Below are 23,956 nucleotides of genomic sequence, written 5' to 3' on the forward strand. Positions count from 1 at the left end.
AAATAATTAGTCATGATTCTTTTTGTTGCCAGTTTACAACCAATATCAAACGTGAGCTTGTTAGAAAAGGGACTACAGTGCAAAACAATAATAAAATCAGTTGAACATCATTACATAATCATAGCTGCACGGATAAGGGACAGTATTCATTGTGGAAGCAGCTTACCCACATTCTGCAAAAACCTGTTTGTCGTACATGCTAACTGAATACTGTGTCCATTTAAAAAGAGTTATCACTGCAGGACGACAAGACCAAATTTTCAAGGTCCTCAAAGCTCGACTTATTCATTTTCGCCAGAGGGGTAAAAGCGGAGAACATGTGCCCAACAGATGATGTATGCTTTCTTGGCTGTAGCTGAAAAAGCGGCATTGAGTGTCCGGCAAAGACTGTTTCCAAGAGGATACACAGTCCTTAGAGAGATATGTTCCCAGACAGATTAATAAAACTGAATGTTTGAAGGGTGCTTTGATGTGAGTTGTCAAGTATGGTAGTAGTAGTACCAGTATAGGGGGAAGAACTATAATTACAAGCAAAGCATTCCAGATAGTATTTCACAACACAATGGTCACCATGAACATTATTTCCTGCACTTTGATTGCCCTTAGAGATATGACACTGAAATGCTGAATAAGGATTACACGAAGACCAGGTGATCTGATTGGGAAATGCTTTCGCTGTCGAGCCAGATGTCGGCAGATGATGTTCATATCTTCTTTACCTACCCAGCTCTAGCTCGCCTATTGACACAGATCGAAAAATGTATTTCAGAGATTATGGGCAAACCAATTCAGCTATCCGCTGCACAGATCCTTCTAGGTGTTGAAATTGGATTGGCGGGGACAGGAATATCAATGCAACAGGTTAATTTAATATTCTTAGAGACTGCGGTGTATAGATTATGTATAGCTTCTTTCTGGTTACTACAAGAGCCGCCCTCTTTCGAGGCTTGGAGGGCACGGTTTTTCTCAGTTTATAATAGTTTGTATGCTCTCGAAGGTCCTCGAAAGAGGAAGCTCGGTGAACAGATATGGGGAGCAGTTTCACAGTATCTTGAGCCTGAAATATGAACCCTAGTATTGCGTGTGATATGTGATATTGGATTCTTTTATGACTCAAGTGTTTAACCCTCAATGTGCCACAATGTACGATAGGATTTTGGACTGCCTGAATTAGTGTCCTATTTATGGTTTTTATTTTTGGTATGAAGGATATGACAGTATCTTTACCTTTGTTTTGACTTTATGTTTGTATTTTCCTGATTGCTATGAATGTATTCATTATGTATGCTCCTTTATTACAGTGACTCAATCCGACTGTCATGCATCTTGCAAAAACAAATAAAAAAATTAAAAAAAAAAAAAAAGAAGATTACACGAAGACTATCATTATATATTAAAAAGCAGTACTGGGCAGCAAATGGATAAATATAACTGACAACAAACCAACCAGACATAATGAAGGGGGTGAATGTAGGTAGTAAGATCAGTAGTACGCAAATGAAACATATGAGACCAACAGCGTGAACAGTCAAGTGAGGAATACACTGAAAAGAAAGAGCAGCATAAATTAGAAGGCAAATAGTGAAAAGTTAAGTTCATAGAGACTAAATAACAGAAGTAAAGGTTTTACTCAAATGAAAGTGAGTGCTACCAAAGTTACTTATATTCACTACGGTTCTTTCTGATGTACATTTCACTGTAACAGATTTCTCTTTAGAAGACTCCGTAAGTGTCAGACCGGACATGATATTTTTTCCAGCAGTTCTCCCAACCAACATCAGGCTGTGCCGAATTCAAAAGGTGAAGTAGCCAATATCATTGCATAGCAATTCCATAATGGAGCCACTAGTGCAGTTCTGCCCATCTTTTTCACTTTTCTCCTTAACGCACAAATCTGCAAATTCTTCCCACCTGCACGTGCACATCAACTTGGTGGAAAGTCTACTCTGTGACAAGACCAGTTCCATTACTTTTTCAGGCAAGGAATTATTTCCTCAGCTTATGTTTCTCAACTCTCAGGCAATAAGGCACAATGTAATCAAGTTTTGGTGAGGACCTGTTCTTCCTGCAGACCGAAAAGACCTTCCAGAGGTGTATGTTTGAAAGGACGACTAGCTCACTGAGAACCAGAAACAATGTACACCTGGTCATTAGGATTTTTTTAAATATTGACAGGATATTTTTCATGAATGACAATACCATGGGCAGATATATCAGTGCACCCCTCTGACTAGTGGTGCCCTGGGCCCCGCAGCACACCTATGCCAACAGCTGACCCTGTCAGATATCAGAATTCCCCACAGACTGCTCCAATTCGCAAACACTGTAATTTCTGGAATAACTGTGCTATTGTTGATTCAACAGTGAAACTTTTTGTTCAAGATAACTTTATATTTAAATGCAAGATAGAGTGTGTTTAAAAATATTTGTTTGTCATTATGCAACAACAAAATCCCACTTAACTCTCATAAAAAGGAAGGAAATGTATGGCACTGTGCCTAGGGCTAGCAAACACATGCACTGCAATATGATGGATGAAAAAGGGAGGGCCCTCATTTGCTATATTTTTTTTTACATGCTTGGTACGTAAATGGTAACGTACTCTGAAAGTATTCCGCATGCAAGCACATTTCTTCGTAAGCATTTTATCTTGACAGTTATATACTCTTTTCAAGGCTACAAGAAAACTGAGCATACTGCCCTTGGGTTTGGTTGTCTGTTTGGAGACAGCTTTAAATTGGAAAGACAGACACACACATCACCATTGCACCTGTGACACAGTGTGAATGGTACCAGGTAGCCGCGGCCCGTGCAGATAAGAGCGATGGGGCCGGGTGGGGAGAGAGTGGGCGATTTCAACAGACGACGAGGGAATTTTTTTAATTTAATTTTCTCTCTTCATAGTCCATCGAAATACCCCACACCTGGCCCCACCGCTCTTGCCTGCACAGGCCGCAGCTGGTACCAGGTTTTTATTATATAAAAAGCCTCTGAGCCATGTTCCTCAACGTTCGCCCGCGACAGAGTTCCAGCCTTACTGACTCCCATCACTAATCTGAAAAGGGCGGCGGCCTGTGATACACCAGACTGCATTCTTGATACATCACACAAAGGTAATGGGGAGTTAGGATGCTCCAACTTATCTGGCAAGACGCATTTCTCACTATGCTCTCTATGGGATTAGGCAGTGTTAGGTAGAGCTATCATTATTAGAAATATATATTCATATAATCACTGCAAAGTTATAATAATTGAATTATTCATCTTTTTTCCCATTCTTGTAATGCTGGTAAACAAGGATTAGTGTCCTTCTGCTAATAATTGCAGCTCATGTTTTTACACAAGAATCCAATTGCTTCAATACATTTTTGAAATGCCAATTCAGGTATTTCTTGTGTCTCCCTTTAGGCATGCCTAAGTTAACAACAAAAGGGTAGATCTGTTTCCACAATTTCCTTTGGGGGAATTAGATGGTCATGTTCTAAGGTTGCAGACACCATCCAGTACCCTGCGAGTTTAGGGGTCCAGATGACCCACTGTGATCCAGTCAGGAATTGGGCCAACACATCCTGGTTCTACGGGCAGACTCAGGGCCCATATTTTGACGTATATGTTGTTATCAAAACTCACAGTCCTACTTAATTAGTAGGAACCATACAGCACCAGAGGTTGGTGGACATGTTTTAGCTGATGCCTCGCATCAATCAACTTCTAAATGGCCTGCTTATTGTTTTGTAAAAAAGATGTAACTGCCTGGAAAACATAATTAGGTACTGTTATTTAATGTGATACCTGTGTAGAGTTTCTAAATCTAAATCACCCTTCATGAGCAACTGATTTAGTACCCCCCCCCCACCCAAATGTCAATGCTTCAAAATGACAGGACAGAACTTTTCCGATGACAATTTCAATGTAGCTAAGATCTAGGCAGCAGATATGTTTGGTTTGAGCTGCAGTCCCCCCCATCACCAGAAAGGGCTTGGAATAGGAATACAACAACATAAGGGTCCTATAACAGTGCTAGGTCTTTAGAAACGGATCTGCAGTTCCAAATGAACTGATTTTTTAAAATGTTTCTCCTCAGTTATGTGGAGATTGAGCCTCCCCTACTGGAAACTAACTCTATGAAGAATGCTGAGCCCTTTGGCAGAAGAGGAGTCGCTTCTTTCCTGACCCAGCAAGGCTAGAAACCTAATGCAGGTGGTAAGCAGGTCTACCCAGAAAACAGCACTATTTCATGCTCCACAGGATTTAAACCGCTGAGCTTAGACAAAGACATATTAAGCTAATTTAAATTAGCCATATTTGAAAAAACGAAGCTATATAAGCAAAATTGTTTAGCCAACTTCAGGCATCTGGGTCAGTAAAATGAGTAGTAAAATGGAGTGAGTGCATCTTTACAGAATCTCTACATCATTGACTCGAAGGGCATCAGCAGCTTTGCAGTTGGAGCCGCATGGGGTCTACCTTGCACCAATTAGGAGCACTGCTTACAAATTAAATCCAGTCTCATGTCTGAAAAATTGTTGAGAAATCTGAAGAGAAGACATATCCATTAGCAGAGAAGGTCTTCTTTGTGCTGTATAACTGTAATAGGCAGGAAATACTAGTGCAACACTTGTGGATATGAAAATAGTGGGGATAGAAATGCTGGGAAAAAAAGCTGTTGACGAGTTTGAGATAGGAAAACAAACTGGTCTTCTTTTGGAAGGATGAAGATAGTCGTTTTGTCTCTGGATGTGACCTTCTATGTGGCAAGGAAATAAAAGATGTGATTAATGTGAAGAAGAGGGAAATTAAATATAGAGTTGAGTAAGATCAGAAAGGAAAATCCATAGAATAAACCAAGGGTAACAGTTTACGATGAGAAGTAAAGTGAACCCATATGGGAATCCAATGCAGAAATAGGTTGGGGACGATACGGAGCCCTTTCAGGAAAAAAGATAAGTGTCATATCGTAGGTAGGATTCAAACAATCAAAACCTGTACTGAAGTTACCAAATCAAGCAAGAGAATGCAAAAAAGTGATAAACTGTATCAAAAGCAGCAGCTAAATATAGAAGAACATGAATAAAGAAACAATAGAGAAATGTAGTTTTATGAGTCACTGGAGATAATAGAGTAGGTTAGGAATGTTTAGGTATGATGTCAATGGAATTTTACAAAATGTTAAAAAAAAGGTATTGACTGATCAATAGTTGTACTTACAATTATTGAGGAGTACAATGTGTAGATTTAGGGAAGCAATTCACAGCACCAGGTGTTCCAATGCCAATGTTCCACTTTGCTCTGCGTTAGGCAGGAAAGACAGAACAAGCTGGGATATTCCATTTTGGGTCAAATGTAGATCGGGATCCACAAAAAGTCCCTTGATGCATCACCAGAGGTGATTCCCAGCAGAATCTGTATCACACTTGGCATTCTTGGGCCAATGAGTGATTTACTTTCTTTGACCAAAGTCTAACAAGGAACACCACTGATTCCCAAACTCTTTCTCTCTTCCAGATCAAACGTGATTTTCTCCAACCCAACATTAGTCAAAGCCTATGGTAGCAGTCCATATCCATCTCAGTCTGATGTCCCTATCTCTCCAGAAGTGACTACTTAGATGCAAGCAGTAACAATATGACCATGTTCTTCATACTCTGTATAGTCTTTCACCCCACCTGGATAGCCATCCCAACAGTGTCCCTTGGACTGTGGGAGGTACTCTAATTCATATGATTAGGTATGTCTCCTGGGACTGACCCCCAACAGTCTCTAATCCTGTGGCAATGAAAAGAGGATGTGTGGCAAGAAGCCTCTTCCCTCGCACCACCTCTGCAGCATTTGTTTGAACATTTGCTGAAGAAATACAAGTGTGTCGGGTGTAATGCTATCTATTTTTTAGATTTACCTTCCTACCATTAATGCTAATTGCCTCTCTGCATGAGGACGGTCAATTTCACATCATTCATCCCATCCCTGTCTCATGCCTCCTGGAAGGATGCCTCTACCATATGCAATGAATTGTTAAGTTTAGTTACCAAGTGTTTGTCTGGGTCTGAGGCTTCTAATAGTTTCTCTTGCAATGCCTCAAAAGCATCTTTAAGCCCAAGTTCTCACCAAATTCTGAAAGATCAAGTGGCATAGCTGCTTGTAAAGGAGCCGTGCAGTTTGACTTTAGCCAAGGCCCCTTTTTATTTGTTCAAAACATTTGATACTACCCTTGCGGAAATGTCCCCCACCTTTAGGCATCTATTCACTTTCCATGCCCAAAAAGCTTTGTAGTTATTTGCAGGATGAAACCCCGAATTTCCAAACCAGTGGCAAGGGGGGCTTAGGTGCCATATCAATAATATGTGTAACCACCTTTGAGTTAATGCTGTACTCCTGATCCTCCACAAATCCAGATTGGTCCGGATGGACCAGGTGTGGGAGCACCCGGTCAGTTTTGTCACCAAGATTTTCAGTTAAATGTTGAAATCCCGGAGTAGGAGGAATACAGGCCGATAAGACCTGAAGTCTACTCCATCTTTCCTCAATTTAAAAATCAATGAGATTATCACTTTTGCTTCCTATCAGTGATAAAAGAAATGAAAGGTCTCATGAGGCCAATCACTAAGGGACAATATGTTTATTCAAAGAGAGGCATGAAGTCATGAGGGCCAAGCACTGTTGATGTCTTCAGATCTTTGATTGTTTTTATAATTTCCTCCTTCTGGACCAGATCCTCAAAAAACTCCATCTGCAAAGGGATCAGTTTATAGAGTTTTGCCTGTTGTATATACTTGGAAATGAACATGGTATTTGCTGGGTCTGGCATCTATAACTGCAGGTAAAACCTCTGGCACCTCTCTGCTCTGTCAATGTCCTAATGTATCTGGATTAACGCTCTCCCCCTCCATTGTCTTTAATGCTTCCTATATATGTGGTTCTTCGATCGCTGGGCCTTTACCCTGGATGGAAGCTGTGAAATCACAGACGTTAAGGAAGCGTTCAAAATATTCCCATCTTCTCAGATATATCCAGATTTGGTGCATCTTTCCTCATTTAAAGCATACTTGCATTGTTTATTATTGTCGGTGTTTATAGTGCTACCACTGGAATCACATTTTTTGTTAAATATATGCAGTGGCCTTGAAGCTGGACCACTGGCATTTGCTGCATATTAAAATAGTTAATATTAAATAGCTAAATATTTTACAGTACCATAGTGTAGTGGAAACGCCTCAATTATGATCTGTAGAGGTGAGATGTACAGTCATATACATTTTATATGAATAAAAAAAAAATACAAGAAGAAACACAATTTTCAAAGCTCTACTGGATACCTATAAACTATTTTTTTTTTATCCAAATAACAACGGCAGACTAGAAGAAGACCTACTGACTGCACAAAAAGTAGTAAAGTTCAAGGGGAAGGAATGTGTGCCTCGGATGAAGAAAGAACAGCTGGTGAAAGAAAAGGTAACAAAACATTGACAAGCAATTGCTATATCTTGTTCGGAGTGAACATCAGCCTAAAAAGAGCAAGTAGAGAAAAACATGTTAAGGATAGCTACAAAAAATGCAGTCTAACAATAGAATTCACAGAAAGAGCTTGAAAACAATTGAGGAAAAGGTCATACCTTCGATAGTAGTGGTCAAAACATTCGTTGCAGAAATGCTCCCCACAGGAGAGATGATACCATCTAGAAGTATAGCCATTTTTAGCACATCTACAAAAGAGGAATTGCAAGAGTCAGTGCCTCAGGCACAGCAAATAGACCAAAGGGTTTTTGCATATCAATCAATATATAAATGGTCTCAAATGAAGTACAAGACACAAATACATAGCAATGTCCATGTTGGAAAATATGCGAGTAGTATGCGTACCCCGTATTCAAAGCATGCAGACCACCTTCTCAGGTTGTTTTGAAATACAAATACTGAAAACAAATACCAGCATGCATGTATCTCAAGATGCAGCTTTCCCTTTACATGCGTTATCCCCCCCCCCCCATTGCCTATCATGCAGAACCCCTCAGTCCTCCATATAGTATAGACTTGAACTAGCATTGGAGTCCATAACTGAACCTTCTTGCACAAGCTAATATTGCCCTAGGTTTAATTGTGACTGTAGGGCTTTGCTTATTAGCAATGCACAGTAAGAGCTGCACAATTAACTGTATTCACTCTTTATCTTTCTTCAGGTCAGCAGTTACCCACATACATCTGTCAGCACAATCTCTTCCCAAGCACCCCTGCAGGCTTTACACACTTGATCCTGAATCTTATAGACCTCTTGCATTATTAAACACAGACTATAAGATCTTAGCTAAAATTTGGGCGGATTGCCTGGACCCCCTGGTACCACTTATCATCCACTCAGACAAAAACGGTTTAGTGTCAGCCAGGAGTACCTCATGGAAGATTTGGCATTATTTTCATTTATTAGTGCATTCCCCACTATGCTATCCTCACTCAGGTTACTTACTACTATGTCTACATAAAACATTTGACTCCCTTGAGTGGTCCATCTTGTTTGAAGTACTTCAACAGTATGGTTTGGATCCCACTTTCCTTCGCCTGGTCAAATAACTATACACTGATCCCACAGCTAGAGTCAAAATTGACTGTCATATTTCAGAACCCACTGCAATACAGTGGGGGACCTGCCAGGGCTGCCCACTATTTCCTCTGTTGTTTTCTTTGGCGCTGGAACCACTGCTGAATTATCTGCGTAACAAGGGCCAGCATTCGAGAATCCCCATGGGAGGTGGCACACACACTGTCTGTTTATATAGAGATGGCATGCTGCTTTATCTGCACAATATCCACTCTATACCGCCTACTATCGCTGGACTCCTGACCAAATTTGCCACCATATCCAGTCATCGAATTAGTTGGGAAAACATCATGCCTCTCCTCTTTCAACCTTGATAGCCCAGACCCACTGTATATGGTGAACGACTTAACAGTTACATGGCAACGTCCACTTTTTGTTACTTGGGGATACAAATTCACCATGCATCTGAGGATCTACCGCATCCGTGCTGTCACAGACCTATGGGCATAAGTGTCTTTTTGGACTGATTAGAAGACTGGCCCTTGCAAAAATATTAGTCTGGTCTACATTTTTGTACTATTTTGCTAATCTCCCTCTATTTGTGCACTCCCCCTTTTTCCGTACCCTAGGCACATGATAGGAGCGCTCATTTGGAATAATACACATCATAGAGTGGCAATATTTAAGCTTTGCCTTTTCACAGACCTCAATGTTCCCAACTTCAAACAGTATTATTTGGCCTCCCAACTGCAATGGGTGCCACATTGGTTTGTAGGCTCCAACCTGGTGAATACTGCAATGTTTTTGCCTTCTTGGGACAGGGCAAAACCGCTGGGCATTATCCTCCTCCTAACCATTATTGAGGTTTTACTTAGGGCCCGGTGTCTTACCTGCTTAACAAGGCCTTGTGCCCTATCCCTGCCACTACTTGGAATGCCACGTGGGTGCATATACACTTCCCACAGGGAAGTGGACATGCCGTGGCATGCAGCAGGTTTACACACTTTGGGTGACCTGTATTAGGACGGTTATGAAAATAAGTTACTTACCTGTAAAAAGGTTCTCCAGTATTGGTGTCTTTCATAGATTCACATGCTTGAAACATTCCCCGTCGTCGAAGTGGAAGTCCCACAGTACATAAAATAGCAATATATAAATACATATATACATAGTATAACAATAGCATGGCAAAAAAATTCCATAGGAAGTATTGTAACATAGCAATCAATAGGAAAGAACTGGTCACTTTATTAGCTCGCCCAAGTCATTAGATATAGTCCAAAGTCCAGCCAATCAGGCGTCAGCACCCTCTAGAACCTTCTCCCCAGAGGCTCAGTCCCTCAGATTTTCTAGCACAAGAGTGACATAAGAATCAAGTAAACGAGGAGAGCCTCTGAGGGGAGGTGGGTGGATCGCATGAGAATCTATGAAAGACACCAATACTGGAGAACCACAGTTTACAGGTAAGTAACTTATGTTCTTCTCCAGTATTGGGGTGTATTTCATAGATTTACATGCTTAAATCAGAGTAGATAGCAGTAATTCCAGAATTGCACATAGCAAGTTATATATCACCATAGTAATATATCTATATCTATATATATATATATATATATATCCAAATAAATATAGAAATATATGTATGTATATATACATATAAAATAATATATCTATATATAAAAATATACATTCAGTGTAGGATGAGGGAAGAAACAGAGGCTCACCTTATTTAAAAAGATTACTTAGCACTGCTTGCCCCACGGCTGTGTCCACATTGTCTGCTGCTTCCAGACAGTAATGCTTGATTACGGTGTGTCTGCTGGACCATGTTGCAGCTCTACAAATTTGGTGAAGAGGCACACCAGCAAAAAGTGCAGCCGAAGAGGAGACTGCTCTGGTAGAGTGTGCCTTGACCGTTGTTTGAAGTATCTTTCCCGCTTGTTGATGACAAAAGGAAATTGTACTAGATATCCATCGTGCAATAGTCTGTTTGGTTACTGGATGTCCCTTACGCATCCTGCTGTAAGCAACAAACAGATGATCAGATTTCTGAACAGTGGCTGTTTTTTGAAGATAAAGTTTTAAACACCTTTTAACATCTAAAGAGTGCAAAGTCTTCCGTCAGCGACTGTGGATTAGGGAAAAAAAGTCTTTAAGATAACTGGCTCATTTAAGTGGAAATCAGAAGACACTTTAGGGATGCGGAGCACCACTGAGTCTTTGGTGAATTGAAGAAAAGGTGGTTTAATAGTAAAGGCCTGTATGTCACTGACTCGTCGAGCAGAAGTAAGAGCTAGAAGCAATGACATTTTCCAGGAGATGAATTTGAGATCACCCTTATGAATGGGCTCCAATGGGGACTTCATGAGTTGAGCCAACACAACGTTCAGATGCCAAGACGGAAGTGGGCGTCGAATTGGCGGGAACATTAGAAAAAAGCCCTTGAAAAATTGATGTATTATTCTTGAAGAATAAAGAGAGTTGGAACCATCCTGTCGAAATCTGGAAATTACGGCCAGAAAAACCTTAAGGGTAGCGTGATATAACCCAGATATTGCTAATTGTAAGAAAAAAGGCAAAAGTTGCTCTGGCGTAGAATGAACCGGATGAACATTTGAAGCTTCACACCAAAGACAAAACCATTTCCACTTAAGTTTGTAGGTCTTGATAGTGGAAGGTGCCCTGGCGTTAGCAAGGACCTCCCTGCAACCGAAGGGATCTCCAAGTTGGCAAACTCATAGTGTACAGGCACCAGGCCGCCAATCTCAGAGGTCGGATCCGGATGGCAGACCTGTACTTGGTCCGTCGTCAGAAGATCCAGAATTGGACGCAGCACAATCGGATCGCCCTGTGACAGAAGGAGTAGTTCTGAAAATCAAATCTGGCGAGGCCATCTGGAGGCTATGAGAGGAATGCGACATGGTTCTCTCAGCATTTTCCGAAACACCCTTGGGACTAGAGGAATCGGTGGAAAAGCATAAGCCAACATTGTTGACCAGTTCATCAAAAAGGCATTCCCGTACGACCCTGGTTGGGGAAGCCAACTTGCATAGAATGGGCATTTGCGGTTCTGTCTGGTAGCAAAATAAATCCAGATTGGACCATCCACACAGCTGAAAGATGTGGTTCAGTATTGGTTGATGAAGTTCACACACGTGGTTGGACAAGATTGACCTGTTCAGGGAGTCCGCTAGAATGTTGGATACTCAGGGAACATGAAACCGCTGTTAAAGGTATTTGAAGTTGAATCGCCCAGTTCCAAATTTGCTGAGCTTGTAGGGACAGCAAAGTGGACCTCGTGCCTCCTTGTTTGTTCACATAATGCATGTTTGTCGTGTTGTCCGTCCGGGTCAAAACTGAAGCCCCCTGAAGGAGGGTGCGAAAAGATTTCAGCGCCAGGAATATCGCCAATAGTTCCAAGAGGTTTATGTGCCAAGTTCGTTGCTGTGCATTCCATTTTCCCTGGACTGTGCGACCCTGAAGATGCGCCCCCAATCCCTCGAGGGAAGCGTCTGTTGTAAGGATGATACTTGGAGGGTCCACTATGAAGGAGTGGCCTGCTGAGATGTTTGGCATGTGAGTCCACCATAGCAACACTTTCTGTTTTCGAGATGTGATGGTGACTACATTGTCGAAGAACACCGAGACCTGTTGCCATTGTTTGTCGATTTTCTCCTGTAAGGGTCTCATTTTGAGACGACAGTTGGGAATTAGAGGGATGCAGGAAGATAGCATCCCCAGAAGCGACTTGAACTGTCGAACAGAAACTGACTTTCTTGCACGCATAAGAGATGCCAGTTTGGAAATTTGTTGCGGTCTTTCGTTTGATACATACACCTTTGCCGTTTGAGTATTTATCATGGCTCCCAAGAATGTCCGAACTTGACAGAGGGTGAAGTGCGACTTCTCCAGATTTATGGACAGGCCCAGTGACTGAAAGAGAGACCGGCATGTTTGAGTGTGTCTGGTTGCAACTGTAAACGACTGCTCCTTTATAAGGCAGTTCTGAGGTAGGGAAATATTTTGACGCCCTCTTGAAGAAGGTGTGCAGCCACCGATGCCAAGACTTGCAGAGCGGAGACCAAAGGGAAGGACTTTGAATTGGAAGTCTCTGCCAGCCACTCTGAAGTGCAGGAATTTCCTGTGTCTGGGTAGGATGGGAACATGAAAATAGGCATCATGAAGGTCCAGCGTTGTCATGTAATTACCTTGAGATAGTAATTGAAGTACTTCTTGGAGAGACAACATTCAAAATTATTGTTTTTTGAGGAACTTGTTGAGGGAACGAAGGTCCAGGATGGGGCGCCAATTCCCTGTTTTTTTTTTTTTTGAGGAAGAATCTTGAATAGAAACCTGCACCCCTTTGTAAGTTTGGAACCACTTCGATCGCTCCTTTTTGTAACATGACTTTGATTTGGCATTAAAGTTCTTTCAGATGGGCAGGAGGAGGACTTCTGGGAGGAGAATTTGGGGGAAATTTTACAAACTCCGGACACTATGTCCAAAACCCATCGATCTGTAGTAAGGTCAGAACAGTTTGAGAAGAAATTGGAAATTCGCCCTCCAACTTTGGTTGGGTTGATGGGTAGAGTGGTTGGCAGGTGGCGGCTGTCACTGCTTTTTTGAAGAATCTCTGCCTCTATAGGAAGATTTTCCTCTGTAGTGCTTATAAGAGGCAGCTGGTGGTTGACGATAAGACTGCTGTTGCTGGGAAGAAGAGTAACGTTGTTGTCCCTGATAAGATTGGTACTGCCCGTTCTGATTGTAGCCTCCACAAAAGGAATAGGAAGAATCACGACCCCTCACACCACAAAAAGGCTAATTCTTAAATTGTAAAGTGCCCAGAGCAAGTGCGGTGTAGGTATCTTTTTTTAATTGCTTGAAGTGCGTAATCTATATGCTGCCCGAAAAGTGATTCGCCATCGAAAGGCATATCGATAATTTCAGTTTGTACTTCCTGTCGAAAGGAAGTATCTCTTAACCAGGCCTGCCTTTGGAGGACTGCTGCTCCTGCCAGTTGGCAAAAACCCATGGAAGAGACATCCACTGCGCAGTCAATGATCTCGGCAGAGATCCGCTCACCCTCCTGGAGAATCTTTAAAGCTTCGATTCTAGAATCTTCAGGCAACATGTCGATAAAAGGAGAAATGTCCAACCACATTTGCCTTTCAGAGGCCTAGGATGGCAAGGGAATTAGCCGCCCGGACAGTAGTTGCCGCCATGGTGGAAAATGTCTTCCCAATGGAGTCAAGGCGTCTGCCCTCTCGATCAGGAGGAGGCAAAAAAGGAGACGAGGGTTTACTGGCACAACGTTGTGCCGCTTGAGAAATAACAGAGTCCGGCTTTGGTTGACCAATTAAAACAGGCTGGATGAATTGTCTGGTGCCTTGTATTTTTATCCAAGCGTGGCAGGACTGCAGGAATGGAGACAGGGGTCTTCATGACCTTCAAACCCTTCTGTCAGAAGAAATCAATTATAGGTATAGCCCAAACCTATTTCGGTGGCTGATTTTTTAAAATCATATAGAAAACAATCCTCGTCCTTGGAGACCATAGAGAGATGGAATCTCTTGGCCGCTCTGCCCATAAGGACATGAAATCCACCTATATCCACAGGTGGAGAGTCAACAGGAGTTGAAGTGGTAGGCGAAGGAGTCTGGATTTGGTAATTGTCCCACTCAGTAAGTAGGAATCTATCATCTAACTCGCCTTCTTCTCTGTCCTCATCAGTGGTATGTGTGTCCTATATGTTGTGAGAAGTAGATGCCACCGGAGATACCAGAGAAGGCGGCTCAACGACTGATGAAGGCGGAGGAATAGGCGTCTGAGGGATCGATGAAGCTGGCTCTAAAGGAGGAAAATGGCGGTAGTAGTCATCAAGCATATGTTGCAAATTAGAAATGAGTGACAAAGGCATCTGTGCAGTCGTATTTTCAGGCTGTGATTGAATATTTGGTTCTGAGTAATAGTCATACTCTTGGTCATCATCTATATGCTGGCACTTGATGAGAAGTTTTGAAGGACTATGAGCAGCTCGAAACCTATCATATTCCTCTGAATCCTGCTCATCTGCCCCATAATTAAACAGTTGCACTGGAAGATTAGGAGAAGCTTGAATTGGCAATAAAAGGTCCATTGAAGACTGTCTACGTTGGAGTAAAGAGACCTTTTTTGGTTCGGAGGGCGGAAAAAGGGCTGCTGAAGGCTTCAGAGAAACTAGAGGCATCAAACCTGGAGGTGATACCAGATTCCGCCGAAGAATCTACAGCAGTTGACGAGAGACATATCTGTACCTCTGTTTGTAAAAGACTTCATTGCCATCGACTGAGGAACCGTCGACAAAGTAGGCGTCGGCAAGACAACAGTCGACGAGGCTAGGCGCCGACAAGGCAAGTGTCAATGGAACTGGTTGATACTTGGAGGGTCCAGTCGACGGACGCCTCTCTTCTTCTTTTTCGGTGTCAACAAAGAGAGAGAGAGGTAGTAGTTGACTTAGGCATCACCGTCACTGAGACAAGCATCAATGGAGAAGACGCCAATGACATCACCATAGCAGGTTTAGGCAAAGAGAAGGTAGCAGTTGTCGTCGTAGTTGTGACGACGGAGGACTTTGTCGAGGGATAATCGACGAGGAGCTCGTCGACGAGATACCAGTTTTCTGTGGAAAAAATCTCTCAGGCAGAGATTTTGAAGCCTGAGACTAAGATGTCGGAGGCGTAGAAGGTGGAGATTGACCCTTAGGGAAAGCTGGAGTCCATTGGATGAGGAAGGTTGGTCTTCACGCTTAGAAGAGTGGTGTTTCTTCAGCACCTTAGCCTTAGGAGATGTCATCTCCGCCTCACTAGCCCTTTTCTTAGAGGCAACAGTCTTGAGAGAGGAATCCCTCTCAACATCAGATAATAGGTCATCCTTAACCTTGAGCTTCTGTAGCCACAGAAATAGACGTCCTTCTCTGTCTCTTAAGGTCTTTTGAGGAAAAGTCCGGCATATTTTACAATCTCTCACCTGATGGTCAGGATGTAGGCAGTGGATACACTTTTTGTGTGGGTCTTCAGAATGAAGTCGCAATTTTCCACAAGACTCACAGTGTCTGAGGAATGATTTCTTTGTAGTAGACATTGTAGTGAAGATGTAAGCAGAATTCCTGAAGAGGAAAGTTGAAGTACTGAGCAGAGCTCAGGGAGACTCCCTTCACACGACGTACGGTAGAAAATCTGAGGGACTGAGCCTCTTGGGAGAAGGTTCTAGAGGGTGATGACACCTGATTGGCTGGAGTTTGGACTAGATCTATTGAGTTGGACGAGCTAATAAAGTGACACGTTTTTTCCAATTGATTGCTATGTTACAATACTTCCTATGGAATTTGTAGATCTCGCCTACACAGCACGCATGCGCTGATTAGGAAAAGACCTTTAGAAACCGATTCAGTTTTGCAGGCAAAAACGTACACGCATTGCATTGCTTTCAATGGCAACGCGTGCACGTTTGGCGATTCTCTTGCGGGAGCGAGGTTTAAAACCATCTGTTTGTAATTAACAGATGGTTCCTGCTTGCTCCCGCAAGTGAAACCGGCGCAGGCCCCCTCCTCTCTCCCCCCAAATGCCATGCCCAGTTTTCACTTTCACAATGGCGGGCGCGCATTTCTTTTGTTCTGCACAGCTCGCCGTACTCCGCTTGTTTTATTTGAAATCTGCCCCAAAGTCTGTTGGCTGGAATTAATCGCCTTATTAGCACTTCAGTTCTGACAGAAAAGAGAACTGAGGCGCAAGGGCTTAACACGGGTTTGCCCAGTGGGGATAAAGAACACTTCCACTGATTCAGCTCCAGTGTAGCACCAGACCACATGCGGCTCCTCCCACATTGTGCAAACAGACCCGGGCATCGGTCCATCGCCACTCCTCGTCGTCCTTGTCGCCAGTCCCTGAAAAGTACGCGATTGCGCCACCAAGGCTGCCAACCTTGTAAAAGTAGAAATAAGCGTCTCTTTCCTGTTGGCTTCGTCCTGCTCCTACATCAGAGAATGGAAACTGAAAGTACTTGCAGTGACTGCAGATGAGCAGATGTACAACACCACATACTGGAACATTTACGTGGCTATTTTGTATAAACTAACGACGTCGCCTGTGAAGCGGTGAGGCTGTGGTAGCACTTGAATGGCGCAGGGGGCTTCCGAGCCTCCGGGCCGTTGGAGTGCGCATGGCGCTCTCCCCTCTGGGGACTACTCCTGCCCCAGGTTTCTGTACTTTGTATTTGTGCTTATTATATTTTGTGACACGCTACGTGCCACAGGTGCTGTTTCAGAGGAGCTTAAATAGCCCCGGGATAGTTTTGTATTGTCATCTGTGGGTGGAGGCAGGGTCACGTATGTGGTGGTTCCAGCAGGGCCTGTGCATTTGGTCTAGGGCGTTGGTAGTTTGGTCCTCGGCATCCTTCATCTTCTCCTTCATCACCGCCGCCCTCCTCCACCACGTCGACCCCCTGGTCCCCTATATCAGGTAGGTAAACGCTGCGAGCACAAGTGTACTGCATCCTATGGCTTTGTCTCACTTAGAAGAATAATGCCTGTTGTAATGCAAATGTAGGTAGCAGCTCTCACGGGCTTGCCGTTTCGAAGCACTGTAATAACAGATGATATTTAACACACTCAGTGATACGTACGGATACCGTTGAAGATTAACATGCTGAGTGCGCCCACTAAGATTAGAGTAAGTGACAGATCTTAGCAGTAGGTTTTTAACCCTTTGCCTTATCACGCCGGGAGTGTTTTTATGTTGACAATCAATCCAACAATGCATTTGCGAATCCCTCCTTCACAAAATTACCAAAGACAGCTCCTGAAGAACTTTTTACATGCATATATGTCCACCTTATTTTACAGAGAGCCCGGATCACTTATTTGGCTGCAGTGCTTACAATGTAAAAACAATGTAAGTGCAGAGTACCAAATTAGTTCTTTAGCAATGTTCAACTTCCACCACTAGCGCAGTCCTCTTCCACCACTGGCACTGCCCACTGCCTGCAGAGCTGGATTGCCGCAAGCACCATCTATTTTCAGCTGAAGTTTGGGGGGATTCTCCCCTGGTTAAAAAGTAAATAAAACCGGCACACTGTCTCATCCAATAAACACATCTGCATGACGTTTACAACCCCCATGGCCAAATTACATAAAGAAATCATCTTTCTCTAGGAGTACATTTCACCACATTGGTAATATATTTTTACACTCCAACCCTCTCTTGGGACTGGCTACTTATTGCACTTGTACGAAGTGGCTGGGACTCTGATATGGCGAGACTCAAAGCAAATAAAAACAAGCATTGGCATAGCCAATAGGTCTCACCTTTGGGACCTTATAAGAGTTAAGCCATGCAACAGTTGATGTTGTTGCACCAAGAATATTGTGCTGGATAACTAAACACTTATAAGGTCCCAAAGGCGAGACCTATTGGCTATGCCAATGCTGGTTTAGCTATGCTATTGTTATACTAGGTATATATATGTATATATTATTTGCTATTTTATGTACCGTGGGACTCCCACTTCGATGACGGGGAATGATTCAAGCATGTGAATCTATGAAAGACAACCCAATACTGGAGAAAAGAGGAGTTACTGGCAGGCTCTAAACTCCTGCCTGGTCTATTCCTCCCACATGCTTCCTTTCTTGTGGTGTTGAACCAATCCTGGGGAGCGATAGGGCCGGAACCCCCACAACATCTTGTCATCCAATATTTACAAGTCATAGGTGGTGGTTAGCTGATGCCATGCACACACATACACTGCAGTATCATTCGGCACACTGCGGAGACACTGGGACATGGATCTTGGTCGTGCGTGAAGAGACAGTCAATGGAGACTCATGCTACACATTAGTGTCCCAAAACACCTGTTTCAAATTGATTACAAATTGTACATCCTACACTGCGTTTACCCAAACCCCCAAAAAATAAAACTGCATCGCAATGACGCTGCATGTCCGTTGTCCGGCATGTGGCGTGAAATGGGTACACTTGTTTTGGTCTTGCCTGGTACCCACTGGCTACTGGAACAAAGTCATCCCAGACTTGCAATGCTATCTATACTGGATCTGTTTTAACATATATGTGGGAGGTGTGTATCCTTGGGCTCTATTGCCGCGCTAAGAAACACAGGGCGGCAGCGCAGTTTGCAGACCTCAATCTCCTATTGGCAAAGCGACGGATTACCCTTAAGTGGAAGGCAGCAAATCCTCAAGCATCCTCTGCGTGGGTTATGTGCATGTTGGCATGGGCTCAGGCGGAGAGCGCGCTGTTACACAGGGAGGAGGTGAGGGAACTTCAAAAATATCCAATCTCTGACATGTGGGACGCCCTTTTAGACAAATTCCGTGAAGCAGCACCAACGGTCCTAAACTTGCACCTGCTGACTATAGTGGCACCCACCCGTTCTCCTCCCCCATATTGCATTGTGTATGGACCATGACACCTGGACCTCAATCATTATTTGCTGATATCATGCTCAGCCTCTTCGGTCCCCCCCTGGATTCAATACTTCTATGTTACTCTACGTTGTACTAAGGAGCAAGTGTGGTTCCTATTTGATTTCTTTATAGGTTTATTGCTTACTTGTATACCTTAATTTTTCTTTGGATTGGTTCCAAAACATATATTGATTGCAATTTATTACAATTTTGATGTCTTTGTGTTCCAGCAGGCCTAACCTATACGAACGTTGTATTATTGTTTGATACTTTATATGATGCTACTTCAGTGGCTCAACTGGAGGTCTATGCATGAATAGCTGTTTCGTGTTTCAATATCATCACATGTTGCTGTTCTGTATGCATCTGTTCTTTTGGACTTGGCACTCTTCCACACATTTTGCTCTCACTTCACATATGTTCTGTCCTAGAACTGTGATGGTATGTAAATCAGATAAATGACAATAGAAACAATTTTAAAAAATCAGAAATGTAAGTCACAACTTGGCTTTGGAGTAGTGCACACAAACAGTGTAATGAGTTAGACTCTATTTTTGCCTGACAGAAGGCACAACACGTGTGTGTTGATGCTTAAATTTGCACACCTGTAAACCAGTTAGTCGTTCGTTCACAACAGGTTTTATTTAGGAGTTTTCATTGTTTATGGATTCACTCTACACCAGTATTGCTAACCTGAGTATTAGTTGTGCAAATCATTCATAAAACTGTCACTTGGTGTATCTATGCCCAGCGACCATTTTGCCTCCCTCCCAATTATTGACAAACTTCCTTCCTTTCAGAGCCATCACAATCATGGCCTGCTATGCCAACGTTAAGGTAGTGAACTCCAATAAGCAACTGTATTTGGTGAGTAGGATCAAGAACTCATACTTCACATGAGGCGCAGCAACAGAGTGAGGCGTGAGTACAAAGAAGTGTAAGAAAGGAGAAAGTACATGAAAAGCTTTCTGCTAAACACTCAAACCCTATAATTTCACCAGGACACAGATCTGGCTAACCAATTACCTCGGCCATTTCAAGACTGAACTGTAGAATTCTCTCTTGAAAACAAATCTGGTAAAAAAAAATGGTGAACCGTATCACAGCCTGTGAATGTGCACCATTTCTCTGAAGCAGCGACTGCACCATAAAAAATACACGAACATACAAATGATAATTTGAGTCCCCAGCAAACAGGGGAGGATTTTTGAGTACAAACGAAAAGAACTACTCACTAGCCAATCTGTAGAAGGGCTAAACATATTCAATACCTTGTGTAAATCCAGAAGGATGAAAAATATATGACAATTTTATTATTGCGGGATCTCTACAACTTTCACTACACGAAGAACTAAAGAAACGTGAAAGCAATCTTTTTAGGTTAGCAAAACAGTATGCTTTGTAAAACTACAATTACAGCTAGTTGTGTAGGATATTTAAGTTTAGGATACCCATGAATGTACTTACATGGTCATTACTTCATTTGATAATAACGTTTGTCTCAACTGCAGACAGGGCAACTCTAAGTAGCACAGAACTGTGACCAAAGTAAAATGTTCCACCTGTAAATGTTTGAAATAGGATTATCAGTGTTCACATACAAGTCCATAAGAATATAAAAAAAAATTGATTAACCTTTCAGCAGTACTGGCAAAGCATACAGGATATGCAGAAGTGCAGCCAGCTTTCTCGCACTTCCTGTATTTCTTCTCTGAAGAATCCTCCTCGTCATCCGATTTGTCACAAACTTTTTTCTTCACCTTGTCCAAAGTAAAAAAGGTCATCATTAAAATGAAGAAATGCACATTTAGATCATGCATTGCAGGCCATTCAATAGGTCCTCGCCATTTCGGTAAAACACTAATGCATTAAAGGCATAACAAAAGCAAGACATAGATAAGTTAAGTTGTTATAGCTTTTATTAAAACGTCAGTGGAGATGTGTAAATTAACCCCTACACAGATGTAGCTCAACAACAGATGAACTCCTGCTGGAGAGGCATGCTCTTTGGAGTGGTCTTTTTCTGTTGGGGAAGACTAACATTTAAACAACTAGATGCAGTTGTTCGAATACAGCGCGTGACTGCAAACTTTGATTGCAAGGCTATTTTTTTCAATCTACATTTTGGTAAACTCGTGGAAGTCAAGCAGGCAAGCTTGACATATTTAGACCATCCATGAAGCATGTGGACACACAAGAGCAATATCTCAGATTTACAGGTCAATAGACTAATACTGACTCGTAGAGACCAAAGACAAGAAAAGGGGATTAGACTGTCCGAACCCTGTATATCCAGTGAGGAGTTACCTCGTCCGTGGCACTGAATAAAGTCTCCTCCTTTTCAATACAGAGCCTGCCCCTCTGTCCTTACCATCACATTTTCAGGTGTTGTCACAAGTGAGCTTGTGTAACACATGTATCACACATTCTGTGTTGGACAGTTGCGTCCAAAGCCAATTCCAATTTTTAATAATAATGTTCATGGTAGTTTTTATCAGAACACTAGTTAGGCGAACAAAGGTCAAAAAGTTTCTGAAATCTCTAACAGCCGACACGTGTTCCTTCAGGAATCATTTTTTCATCGCAGATTGTGTCTTGAAGCGGACATGTCATGGACTGAGAACAATCGAGAAGCAATTTACATGAAGTAAGCAAGGATATAGGGTGAAGCAGAGAAGTTAATAAGGCACTGGGTGCTTGAATCGTGTGAGTGAGTGAGATGCAAACAAATGTGATTGCCATACTGTACAGCACAACATTGGTTCGCGTTTCATACACATGGTGCACCAGAACATCACAGGAATCTAGTGATAGTCCTACAACTCCTGGTGTCAGAAAGCATGTAGTGACTTTACAATATCTCTAGTTTGTCCCTGTTAGCCTATCGATTGAAGCATTATACTTCAATGGTCTTGCTCTGGCAAATACAGATTTCTCTACTTTCCTGGTTGTACCGAACATGTGTCATCTGCTTGTAAAGATTTCACAGATCTAAGGGATCTTAGGCCACCTAATTTGTATTAAAATAAAAGTTATCTTGAACATTACTAATTAACATTTGGAACTGGCATTGCTTATTACATGCCAAGCACAAGAACTGACTTCGGTAGCACGTCACTTTGGGTTTTTATACCTCCTACGGAACTGAACTGGAAGTTAACTTGGGATGCATGATATTTCTTTCACTGATTCTGGTCTGTAATAGTGGTCACAAATATTACTGGTGGTTATCCAAAAGGACCCCGCAATCACAATGGAACAGCGGATAAATGGAATCATGGAAGGGCAAAAGCTTCAACAGATTCAGGATGCTGTGCGACAGACAGTAATCGCTGAAAAGACGTGGGGCAGCCTAGAAACAACAAGAAGAAACCTTGGAACAATCTGCGGCCACCTCCAACATGTCTCACACTACGCCCATCATTTTATGCATCAACTATCCAAGAATCAGGAGAATAAAGATCTGGGATTATTTTAATCAACCTTTGAATGTGTGGTCAAGCAGTAGTTACTGGAAATCTCCAAGTTGACCAGAGATCTGCTAATTTGCGACACAACCTCCTATAATGATACTGGATCATATGGATTTAGATCCCAAACATTAATGAATTGAAGTACAAATGAAAAAATGAGGACCACAAATACTGCCCGTGGCATGGAGTAAAGAATGCTTGCAGCTGGTGAGTTAGGGCTGATCAACATGCAAAGCAAAAGATATTATAACAAATATATCTATATGGGTTGCCAGTAGCTAAAACTTATCGGACGCTGTGGACCCTTGCCTCACGCATTCACCTGACGGACCCCCAGCCTTTCCTGCCGGGGCTCTGCTTCTACGCCGCGCTGCTCTGCTTCCTTGTTGCTGTTACCCCCCCCCCCCCGCCGCACGCGCCGAAGGTCACCAGGCGCAGCCGCAGAGCGGGGGGGAACGGTGCACTACCATCCCCAGGAGCCCTCAGCTGGCCACGCCTCTAAACGCGCCCGGAGGTGCTTGAAAAAGGCGTTGCATCTACCGCCTCGCGGGACGCGCGGGGGCGGTCGCCGGGCAGAGGGCGGGCCGTCTGTGGCCGTCCGGGGCTGGAAGAGGCTGGGCTGGGCCACCCCCCTTGGTTCCATCTACCTACTTTCCTGTTGTGGACCAAAAAGGTACATTTTCATAGTCCATTGCTCGTACTTTAAACTGAGATATGGGGGTAAATACTCTTGTCCAAACAAGATCAAGCTCAAGACTCAAAAAGAATGGTACAACCCCATTGCCCACCTTCACAGCAATCGATAGGATGCTACAGAAGACAATTGGTGTGGTTGTTACTGCCTTCGAAAATACGGAGAGACGTCTTTCTCTACCTCCAAATATGTGTCTGCAGCAAACATAAACTGACACTACTGTGTCACAGGCAGACAATTCCATCTCATTACTTGTGGACTCTTATATTAATTCAGTTTTAGCATGGCTAGGACTGACCCTAGGACTGACCCTAACTCCAACGATTCTAACAACTTATCCACACAAAACACCCTACAGGGGCTACACAATAACAATAGTAGTCTTTCACAAACTCCAAATTTGCAGTTTGCAGCTGACCTAAGTACAGATTTCTCTTTCTCATTGAACTCTTCACTATTAGGGCCTGCATCTCAGGTTGAGTCCCCTAATGTACATGTGGGATCAGCGGTGTCTCATATCAGCGAGGGTCCTCGCCGATCAGGCACTGTTGAACAAACAAAGGCGCATGTGACCGATCCAACTACTGATAGTGCTACATTCGATTTAGTTAGTACACAAGTCCAAAACTACGATCCTATCAGAGATACCATAAAAAGAAACAGGACTAAAACCTCAAAGAAAGGGAGGCAACAAAAAGTTGTTAAAACGGCGGATTCCGTCCTACCTGACCCAGGCGTTCAGGCAGCTAAAGTGCCAGCAAGACCTGATATTGCACCAAAGGCTCCTACTAAAAACACCA

The 23,956-nt window shown here is 42.9% G+C and overlaps 1 protein-coding gene across 4 annotated transcripts in view; it reads right to left on the reverse strand.

Moving 5' to 3' along the window:
- Positions 1–23,956, reverse strand: part of KDM1B (lysine demethylase 1B) — a 725,553-nt gene that overhangs the window by 611,343 nt on the left and 90,254 nt on the right. For 2 of the 4 annotated variants that reach the window (XM_086965105.1, XM_086965104.1), the window contains 3 exons: positions 20,651–20,749; positions 20,457–20,551; positions 7,611–7,700 (listed from right to left, as the gene is read on the reverse strand). In XM_086965105.1, coding sequence (XP_086821231.1) covers positions 7,611–7,700; positions 20,457–20,551; positions 20,651–20,749 — 284 coding nt within the window. Of the gene's footprint in view, positions 1–7,610; positions 7,701–20,456; positions 20,552–20,624; positions 20,750–23,956 lie in introns of all 4 variants that reach the window. The other 2 variants (XM_086965107.1, XM_086965106.1) reach the window with 1 other exon arrangement.

This window comes from Lissotriton vulgaris, chromosome 4_1 (genome assembly GCF_964263255.1).
Source record: "Lissotriton vulgaris chromosome 4_1, aLisVul1.2, whole genome shotgun sequence".
NCBI lineage: Eukaryota > Metazoa > Chordata > Amphibia > Caudata > Salamandridae > Lissotriton > Lissotriton vulgaris.